This window comes from Canis lupus, chromosome 6 (genome assembly GCF_003254725.2).
Source record: "Canis lupus dingo isolate Sandy chromosome 6, ASM325472v2, whole genome shotgun sequence".
Lineage (NCBI taxonomy): Eukaryota > Metazoa > Chordata > Mammalia > Carnivora > Canidae > Canis > Canis lupus.
Genome location: NC_064248.1, coordinates 9,414,728 through 9,425,867, shown reverse-complemented (window position 1 = coordinate 9,425,867; position 11,140 = coordinate 9,414,728). Strand labels below are relative to the sequence as shown.

General features: G+C 43.8%; 1 protein-coding gene across 1 annotated transcript; it reads right to left on the bottom strand.

The window, feature by feature from the left end:
- Positions 1 to 476: 476 nt before the first annotated feature.
- Positions 477 to 10,860, bottom strand: GJC3 (gap junction protein gamma 3). Its single transcript, XM_025426116.3, has 3 exons — positions 10,762 to 10,860; positions 3,793 to 4,568; positions 477 to 3,481 (listed from the first exon to the last, which is right to left on the bottom strand). Exons 2-3 carry the CDS (start codon positions 4,565 to 4,567, stop codon positions 3,474 to 3,476), a joined length of 783 nt encoding a protein of 260 aa, XP_025281901.1. The 5' UTR covers position 4,568; positions 10,762 to 10,860; the 3' UTR covers positions 477 to 3,473.
- Positions 10,861 to 11,140: the final 280 nt, after the last annotated feature.

Genomic DNA, 11,140 nt, shown 5'->3' with positions numbered 1-11,140 from the left:
TCTCTGTGTTGGGGTTTTTGACAAAAGTCCGACAGGATATCTACTTTTCGGGGTTTTTATACAACTAATAAATGCATATTCTTTGAAAATTGGAATACTGTATTTTTTATTTTTTTTATTTTTTAGTATTTATTCAAGTATAACCGACTTACAATGGTACATTAGTTTCAGGGCACAGCTTAGTGATTCAGCAATTCTGTACATTACTCAGCTCTCCCCACGAGAAGTGTAATCACCATCTGTCCCCGTACAAAGTTATTACAATAATACTGATTCTATGGAATACTGTAAGGAGAAGAATCTGAGTCTTAATATGGACTAAGCAGGAAGAAGTGGTCTCATCAGTTACTGATTTACTGATTTTTTACCATGAATGTAATGTAAGTGTGTATGTGTCTGTATGTCTGCCTATGTATTGAGTGGCAAACAATGTCCCATGACACCTTAAGGTCCTTATGGCTTCTATCCTGCCATACTTCTTTTTTTTTTTTTTTTTCTATCCTGCCATACTTCTGAGATGAACTTCCTTCTTTACTGAAAATACTGAGGATTGCTAAGTCGCAGTTTTATTCATATGGAATTTCAAGAGACCCCAAATAGCCAAACAACCTTGAAAAAGAAGAACAAAGTAAGAGGATTCATACTTTCCAATTTCAAACCTTACTACAAAACTACAGCAATCAAAACATGTGATACTAGGGTAAGAGTAAAAATACAGATCAATGGAATAGAATTGAGAGTCCAGAAATAGTGCTATATATGGAAAAGCAACAGATTTTCAACAAGGATGCCAAAAATCATTATATAGAAGAAAAATGGGCTTTTCAACAAATGGTGAAGGGACAACTAGATACCCCACATGCAAAAGAATGAATTGAACCTTTATACCATATATAAAAATTAATTCAAAATCAATCAGACCTAAATGTAAAGCTGAAACTATAAAACTTTTAGAAGGAAACATAGGTGTCAATCTTCACAGTCATGGATTAAGTATCAGTTTCTTAAACCTAACACCAAAATCAGAAGCAGCAAAAGAAAAACTTGAATTTCATCAAAATTAAAAACTTTTGGGACACCTGGGTGGCTCAGCAGTTGAGCAGCTGCCTTTGGCTCAGGGCATGGTCCCAGAATCCGGGACTGAGTCCCACACTGGGATCCTGCAGAGAGCCTGCTTCTCCCTCTGGCTTCTCTCTCTCTCGCTCTCTCTCTCGTCTCTCATGAATAAATAAAATCTTTAAAAATAATAAAACAAGAATGTATTCAGTTCTTTAAAAGAATTAAAAATTTTTGCATCAAAGGACATGATCAGTGAAGTGAAAGACAACCCACTGAATGGGTGAAAATATTTGGGAATCATAGTTAAGGACCTAGTATCCAGAATATGTAAAGAACTCAACAACAAACATACAAACAACCCAATTAAAAAATGGGCGAAAGATCTGAGTAGACATTTCTCTAAAGAAAATATACCAATAGTCAATAAGTACATGAAAAGATATTTAACATCATTAGGGAAATGTGAACCATACCACAATGAGCTAACACTTCACCCCACTAAGATGGCTACAATTTTTAAAAAGAAAGGAAAAAAAGAGAAGGAAGGAAAGAAAAAGGAAGAAGGTAGGAAGAGGATAACCAAGTATTGATGGGGATGTGGATAAATTGAAACCCATTTATACATCGCTGCTGGGAATGTAAATGGTGTAGCTGCTGTTGGAAAACAGTTTTGTAGTTCCTTAAAATGAGTAACCATATGCCCCAGCAATTCCACTCCTAGGTATTTACCCAAGAGAGTTGAAGACGTATATCCACACAAAAACTAGTATATGAATGTTCATAGCACCATTATTCATAATAGCCAACAAGTAGAAACAGTTCAGATGTCCATCAACCAAAAAATGGACCAAAATGTGTGGTAAGCCATACAATGAAATCATATTAAACCATAAACAGGAATGAAGTACTGATATGTGCTACAACACAGATACACTTCAAAAGCATGCTAAGTGAAAGAAGCCAGTCACAAAGACCACATATTCTATGATTGATTCCATTTATAGGAAAGGTCCAGAACAGGAAAATCTGTATACAAGAGGAAATAAATATACATATGGAGAGAAAGTATATCAGTGGTTGCTTATTTGGGGGGAAGGAGCATGGAAGTTTGGGGGTAAAAACTAAGAGTTGTAGGGTTTCTTTTCAAGTTGATGAAAAAGTCCTAAAATTGTATTAATAAATGCACAACTCTGTAACTACACTAAAAGCCATTGAATTGTAAACTTTAAGTGGATGGATTATATGACATATGAAACTGTATCTTAATAAAGCTATTTTAAAAGGTTATCAGGGGAATTCCAAATGACATGTTTTTTTCCATCCTTGGTTACTTGGCTGGACTCTGGTTACAGTAGATGAGGGATTCTTTATAAAATACTTGCATAGCAGAAAGAAAAATTATTAATTTTCTAGTTATTGATTTTTGGGGGGACCAAATGTATTTCCTTAGGAATGAGCCTTCCTGATTTGCCCAGGGATAATTTTGGGTTCAGAAGGAGAAAACAAAACCAGGTCATTGAGAATTTGAGAGCAAGGGAGATCTGAGGGGGAAGATGTTTCTACAGGAAGGTAAGAGGCTGGAACACCCTCAGACAGATGGGATGGAGAGGCTCAAGAAAAGAGAAGCTTGATATTTAGTTTTAAATTATCTGCTAAATCACACTGTGATATAAACCTCCCTTCCTTTTACCCCGAATCAGCAGCAAAACTCTACCATCTTTTCTGGGTGAAATGAGGGATATGAGTTTAAAAAGTAGAAATTTGGCTCTGGATGTGAGTTGCTGCTGGTCTGGAGACAAGAGGATAGTTTCTGTCCAGTGGAGAACAAGTATTGAGCAAAAGTCCGAGCTGGCAGTGGCCTCAAGTCGACATAAGCCTCTGAGTTCACAGTAATCTGCCTAAGGGATATGGCTGAGTGTTTGGATAAATTAAATCTGAATGTTCAAGGACATTGGGTTATATATGTGCAGAAGGCCAATCTGAATATGACAAATGCTGTGGGGCTGGCGACATCCATAGGTTACAGGCCTTTGAAGTTGGGGGGAGCAGAGAACATGGAACAACAGAGGAAGGGTAAGTAGAGTCACCATGACAGTGAAATCGTATTCAGCAACAGGAATGCCAAAAGCAGCAGTATTATTGTGCAGGACAGGGGAGAAGCACAGTTTTATGGAGGCTTCTGCTGGCTGACTCTGGAACCAAGCCCGTGAAAATTGTGCGGCTGACACCAGAAGGTTCTGGTAGGAAGGCATAAGCGAGAGTTGTCCCAGGAAATGCTTCAGGCAGCGTCGCCACTATGGCCCTTAGAGATGCTTCAACAGCCTCTAATTTGTCATGGAAGTAAATCCCCACTCACTGGATGTTCGGAAGAAGATCCAATCATAGGGTTCCCTTCAGAAGTGAGTCAGGTAGCTTCATAACTCTGTAAAGTAGAAAACCAAATGGGACCTGAGACTTTTTCTAAGTAGGAAGAGGACTAAGTGGAAAGGCAGGAGGTACAACAGACTGAGTACCCTGGTCCTGATTCATTGGAAGGAATTGTCAAACTGAGAGAGATGGGGATTGGGAGATGAAATGGGAGCAGTGGTCAGAAGACATCTGCCTAGAACCTGGTTTTCTGTTTTGCAACATGTGGGAGTTGTGCCTCCCAGAGGTAGAGGGACCTGCTGTGGGAGATCATCAGGACAAAGACATCAGAAGCAAGAAGAAGGAGGGACGCCAGTGCCTTCTCACCTGCTTCTTGGAACTGCTCTTTGGCTTCCACCGCTGGGAAGTTATCAGTTGGATCCTTGTGTTTTTTGGTACTCTCTGAAGTTGAAGAGTAGTTAGAAGGGGATTTGTGCTTCCAGGTCCTCCACCATTTCCCCAGGCCCAGGAGCACAAGCTCCACAAGAGTAAATAAGAGACAGAGCCCACTGACCCCAAACATGGTCTTTAGGAAGATGGTCTTCTCAAAGGGGCGGGACAAGTAACAGGTTATACTGCCAAGGCAAGGTTCTCGACGACATGCAAAGGAGCTAGGTATCTTGAACCCATACAGATGGTACTGCAACCCCAAGGCTGCTCCCTCAAGGACCAGCCGCACCCCCAGCTGTGCTACATAGGCCCAGAGCAGCCTGGGGCTTCCAGCCCCTGAGGCGTCTCTGCTCTTCTCCCCCTGGTGGATCAGGGTCTCCTCCTTCACCTTCCCTGATTCTTCCCACCGCCAGATCACATGATAGAGAATGAGACCCATGTAGAGGGTGCTGGGCACAGCCACCAAGATGACCTGAAAGGCCCAGAAGCGCAGTGGGGAGAAGGGGTGGAAGGCATCATAGCAGGTGGCCTTGCAGCCTGCCTGCTGAGTGTGACACACAAATTCACTCTGCTCATCACCATAGATCCCCGTCCCACTGGCAGCCAGCAGCACAAGACGGAATCCCAGGAGCACGGGAAGTAGGAGGTGCCCCACGGCAGTGGAATGCCTGCTGTCTTCAGCCAACAGCTGCCTCAGGAAACTGCCACGCATCCTGTTAGGGACCAGAGGACAATAATGAGTGTGGGTGTGTTGCTCCCTGTCCTTTAGGAGGAGGGCAAGACCACCTCTTTCCTGTTAATCCAAGGATAGATAAAGCAATCCTTCTTGCTCTTCTCCAAGGGTCTGGTTGATTTATTCCCGAGACTGATGGCTCCTAATTACAGATAATGGAGTCATCTATGTAAAATAGTGAGTGGATGTGGGTATGGCTCTCTCTCCTGCCCCCCTCTGTACAGTGTGGTAGAAGACTAAGGTCTATCTTTGTCTCTCTTTCCCTCCCTCCCTCTGTCCCTTTCCCAAAGGCTAGTCAGAGTCCAGAGCCCTCTGAAAACAGTCACTTCCCCAGCTGATGGCCACCTAGCCTGGTGCTACTACTGTCAGTGGCACCTGAACACGACCCCAGGGGAACATGCATTCTCTTGCCCTCTGCTTTTCTCTGCCACCATGCCTCAGCTGCTCACAGGTGTGTGGGTCTGGCCTTCACTCTCATCAAGGTAGTACACTGAGATGCGATTAGGGTAGGGGGCTCAATGTGGATCAAGTGAACAGAGTGAGTGTCAAGGCCCGCTTTAGTCTGGTGTTCCTTAGACCTAACCAGCTTTGGAAAAGGAGAACATTTTAAAGAAAACCAAGGGGATCCATGGGTGGCTCAGGGGTTTAGTGCCTGCCTTTGGCCCAGGATGTGATCCTGGAGTTCCGGGATCGAGTCCCACATCAGGTTCCTATGCCTGTGTCCCTGCCTCCCTCTCTCTCTCTCATGAATAAATAAGTAAAAAATCTTTAAAAAAAAAATTTAAAAAAAGAAAGAAAGAAGGAAAGAAGGAAAGAAAGAAGGAAGGAAAGAAAGAAAGAAAGAAAGAAAGAAAGAAAGAAAGAAAGAAAGAAAGAAAGAAAGAAAGAAAGAAAAAAGACCCAGAAGAGTCTACTAAGGGAATGCAATGAGGTATAAGGCTAAAGCCAGAGCTGTCTGGATAAAAATTTGAAATTCGGCCCTGCTTTGTCATTGTTCCTTGGGCTCATCTCTCCTGCATGGTGAGAGGTGACCATGGTCAGGAACAGGGTTCAGAAATCTGTCACTTCTCCAGACAGAATAGCACCCTGCTGCAGCCCTCATGCTCTTTATCTTTGTCACAACAGGGAGCCCTCCTCAATGCCCAGCCACTGTTTCTCACCATCCCTGTTCAGCCCAAACTCTTTTTTTTTCCCTTGAGGATAATTAAATTACTCTTTTGCTTCTAATTTTTTAGTGGGGCTTTTATTTATTTTTTTAAATATTTTATTTATTTATTCATGAGAGACACAGAGAGAGAGGCAGAGACACAGGCAGAGAGAGAAGCAGGCTCCCCATGGGGAGCCCGGCATGGGACCCAATCCCGGATCCCAGGATCACAACCTACGCCAAAGGCAGATGCTCAACCGCTGAGCCACCTAAGAGTCCTCTAATAATAACTGTTTAAAGGAATGTACAAGTAATGCTTTTTAGATCAGTTCACCACTTACTGTAATGTTTTGCTTTTTTAGTTTGTGCTTTTTACTTTTTACATATATTTGATCCTTTTAGTTGAAAATTATACCCTTAATTACAGTTTATTCATCTTTTTAAATGATTTCTTTTTCAAATTTTCAAGTTACTTTATAAGTTCAGTAGGGTGATGATTTTCAAATTTTCAAACCCAGCCAATATAATTTAATGACTTGGAGTTTTCCACAGTAATTAAATAATTATAGATTTAAGTACATAATTCTAATAACATTTTAAAATGTAAGTAAGCATCCTTTTAAATTACATTAGCCCTAAAAGCATTTGAATCTTTCTAAATAATAGTAAATTTTTAAGAAATAGTGGTAAATAAAATCAGCAATCTGTGGGACCCACATTAAAAAATGCCTATAATGTGATATCAAAATTAGGAAATGACATCTTTTTTCCATTAATCAGCCCAAACTCTTATACACTGGATCCCTTCAGTTTCAGAAGATCCTGAAAACCTTTTATTCCACAAGGAAAATAGAAACTCTTTGATGGGGAGCCACGCAGCCCCCCCTCATGTCATGCCACTTATTCCTGTCGGATATTAGAGAAGTGGCTCTCCACTTGCCCAAGTCCACTCTCCCTCCCAGACCTATGTCCTTGGCCCCCTGCCAGCTGCATCAAGGACTTATCCACCCTTGTTTCCTCTCTGCACTTGCTTAGGTGCCTCCCTTTCAACTCCAGTAATAGTAACAACCTGGATTTCTAAGTTTTTTACATGGCAGCAAATGAGACATGCCCTATTTTGCCTCATATCAGCTTCCCAATTATAATACCTAAAAAGACACACAAGGCAATTTAAATGGGTACTCATGTTATAAACTATAGCTGACCCTTGAACAGTGTGGGGGTTAGGGGACACTGACACCTACACAGTCAAAAATCTACATATAACTTTTGGCTCCTCCCCAAAACTTAACTACTTAAGCCTTCTGTTGAGCAAAAGTCTTGCCAACAACATAGTCAATTAACACATTTTGTATGTTATGAGTATTATATACTGTATTCTTCCAGTAAAAGTAAGCTACAGAAAAAAATATGTTACTGAGAAAATCATAAGGAAGAGAAAATATGTTCACACTAGTTTATGTATATTGAAAAAAAAACATCTATAGGCTGGAAGGCAGGGATAGGAGCAGGTGCAGCTACTGGCCTGGCCTGGCTCCAGGATAGTGATGTTCCACAGCCTGATGACCCCAACTCAATGGACGCAGCTTCCAGGTGGATCCTCAGGCAAGGACAGCTGTCCAGCAGCACAGCACAGCTGCCCCATCTGCCTGGACGTGCACCACCAGCCTGAAGCCATTGACAGCTGCAGCCACTCATGAGTTGCCCACCTCCAGGAAGCTACCTTGAGGAGGGGTCGATGCCCAGCAGGGAGAAGCCTAGGTGCACAGCTGCCCTGGGGCAGCACCAAACCCTAGGTGTTCGACCTGACCACCCCAACAGCACACGGGATGACCTACAGCCCTGCCAACGTCCTTAGCAATTCCTCCCTGGGGAACTTAAGGCTCAACTCCTGCCCTAGTAGCCTTCCATTCCATCCCATGAAGTGTAGTGGGCAGTTGTAAATAAATGCCTTTATTGTGGCTTTTGCTGTCAACTCCTTAAAAAAAAAAAAATCTGCTGGGGCATCTTGCGGGCTAGGAGCATGCCATTCTTGATCTCAGGGTCACGAGTTTGAGCCCCACATTGAGCATAGAGATTACTTTAAAAAATACATATGTAAGTGTACCAGCAGGGTTCAAATTTGTGTTATTCAAGTGTGACGTATATAGATAAGAACAGGCCATTACGCCAGAGTTTAGGCAGCATGAACACTTCTGTGCAGTCAGAACAGATAGAATGAGTTGCTTCCAAGCGACTGTTATAAGGGGCTTAATTGACCAGAGAACCATATCATTATCCACGAGCTGTGAGAAACCGTATTTGGAGCCACTAGCAATCAGAGTCAGAACCTCTTCTACCTGCCACTCAGTCCCTATGTTTCTATCTCTGTCACAGACTGTGAAGACTCAGAGTAAATCAGGCCACTGAAGATTCTTCTCCATAAAACTGAGTTGAGATTTTTAGAGGAAATCTACTTTCAGTCCTTAGAAAGATGCAATATCATGGCCTCATGATTAAAGATGGCAGACTGAAGATAGAGATTTACCCCCTCTAATTCCCAAGACTCCGAGAAAATGAGAGTAGATGGATCGTTAAGTATTTAAACCCACTACAAAGGAGGAGAAAGATCACCAGTGGCACAACAAAAATCCACTTTGAAGGCAAATCAGATTGTGGTGCTGGCAAGCACACTGGGTAATTCTTCCAGAATGCAGAGGAAGAAAAATGAGTCATTGAAAATCTGTTTCCTAATTTGAAAATCAAGACCACAACAAAGCAAAATCACTAGCTTGCTTATTGATGAGAAAACACTTAGTGGAGTGCCTGGGGGAAAAAAAGAAGTTGCTCTGTAAATGTTCAACCAAGTTTTGATTTGGAGGGATACTGAGTCCCACAGAGAACCAGAAGGAAGATCAGCTTCCACGGCTGGCCGTGGGTCTCAGCCTTGGCAACAGTGATATCTGGAGCCTGATCATTTTATTTAGGGTAGGGAATGCTGGCATGTGTGTTTTGAGATGTTTAGCAGCATTCCTGGCCTTGGCCCACTAGATGCCAGTAGCACACTTCTCCCCAAATGTCCAACCCCCAAATGTCTCCAGACACTGCTAAATGTCCCCTGGGGTCAGATGCTCCCGGGTTGAGAACTACCACCTTTGGAGGACACTGACCATTACCACTTCAGCTCTGTAAAGCAAGACATCTGTAGTGGAGCATCTCGGAGGGGTTTTATTTAGTGACCAGCCCATTTCCAGGCTGCTTGCACATCGTCATTCAACAAGCCCCATCTATGAGGAAGCCTGCAGCCTCTCCCTGTCTTATGTGAGGCTGTGGGGTCCTTGCACTTCAGGGAGGCAGAAGGCTCTGGGGGCTTCTGCCCTGGTTCTCCTGGAGCATTGCCAAACTAAAAGCTAACTTGGTAAATTCTCAAGTCTGGCTCTCAGCCTCACCACATTTCAAAGTACAGGCCCAACATGCTCTAAGCACATCTCCAGCACATTCCCAGCAGACCTGGAATTTAACACAGAGCAGGCTTGGCATATTCTGATGTTGGGAATTTTAGTAATTCTTGGAGGCCCTATCCCTGGTTCTTCTCTCTTTCTCTCTCTCCTGTGCCCACTCCAGACCTGTAGCCAGACACCCAATGTCCTCTGAGAGGCTCTAGGAACTGAACTGGGGTCTCCAGAGCTTTGGAGATTTGGGAGAGAGAGAACAGAAAAAGCAGGACAAAAGGATTTGCCCAAGAACCCCATGGCTTGGAGCTTCCATATCTAATTCTGAGCACTCTTCTGACCCTCTGCACTGTGGCTGTTACCACCAAAAACTAATCCTGGGACCTCCTGGAAAGTTCACACAAAACTGCTCCATCTCCCAAAGTCTAGAGACCAAAGGCAATTTCTATAAAAACCAGGGCCTAAATACAGGCCTTCCTCCTCCCTCATCTCCTGCATTCTTGGGAGCTTGTAGTCTCCCCCATTTGTTCTAGCCATCCCCAGCCCTCTGGTCTCCCTCATTCCCCTCCTACAGACACATCTACAGCTTTGCTCATGAGCCCAGAGCCCCCAAGTTAGAGTGGGACTAAGGGAGCTTAGGGCTCAGCATTGTTTTCAAAGTTCAGCTCAAGGGACACCATTCTGTTTCTAGAAGTGGAGAAATAGTTCAAAAATAAATCTTTTGGGAAGGAGTTGGCAGTATTTGAGCCCTGTCAAGATTTTTTTAACAATAAATATATTTTTTATTGGTGTTCAATTTGCCAACATACAGAATAACACCCAGTGCTCATCCCATCAAGTGCCCCCCTCAGTGCCCGTCACCCATTCACCCCCACCCCCCGCCCTCCTCCCCTTCCACCACCCCTAGTTCATTTCCCAGAGTTAGGAGTCTTTATGTTCTGTCTCCCTTTCTGATATTTCCTACCCATTTCTTCTCCCTTCCCTTCTATTCCCTTTCACTATTATTTATATTCCCCAAATGAATGAGAACATATAATGTTTGTCCTTCTCCGATGGACTTATTTCACTCAGCATAATGATTTTACTTAATGAAGCAATACCCGTGAACTCAAGATTTGGGGGAGGGTGGAAAGCCCAGAATGTGAGGGGATTTTCAAATATGTAAATAGATTTTTAAAAATTCCATCATGATTTTGGTAAGAATGTTTCTAAGCATTTCTGTTCTTTGGAAGAAAAAATTCAGGATCCCCTTGGTTTCAGAAACCCTCCCAGCCAATTAAGGCATGAGGGAGGGACGTGCACCAAGGGCAGTGCTGGACCCGGCTCACTGCTCCTGTGTTGCCCCATCTGGCCTGGAAAACGTTCTAGATTCTTGCACCCAAAATACGACCCCTGGATGCACAGGCATCACCAGGATTGCAGAATCTCAGGCTGCATCCCAGGCTTAGCAAATCAAATCTGAATTGTACTAATACCGCCCCAGGTCCCTGGTATATGCATGAGTTAGAGAAACCCAGTCTAGCACCCAGGCAGCCCCCACCCCCACTGCCCCCAGGCCCCTGCGCCAGCCCAGTTGCTCTCTGCCCAGCACTCACCTGGCAGCACTGAGCAAGAGCACCAACAGCGGAGAAAAGAGGCCAGGCAAAGTCCTCAGGCTGGAGCCAGCAGGGTCCCAGCTCTCCCCCAGGCCCTGCCTCCTGCCACCACCCACGTCTTCCCCCTCCCCTCTTCATTCCTGGCAGCCTTAGTGAAGAGTAACAGAACGGGCAGCTGGAGGAGCCGGCAGCCCTGCTATTGAAGAATGGGCTCTGGAGAATAGCCTTCTGTTGTTGGGGGTGAGGGGTACCTCTCTTAAGTGCGCTGAAACAGGGATTTTGGAAACCATCTGAAAGGAGAGCAGTGGCCTCTGCATGTTGGGGGTTGGGGAGAGTCAGTACACAGGCAACAACAGATAAAATTTCTTTAAGTTTAAAT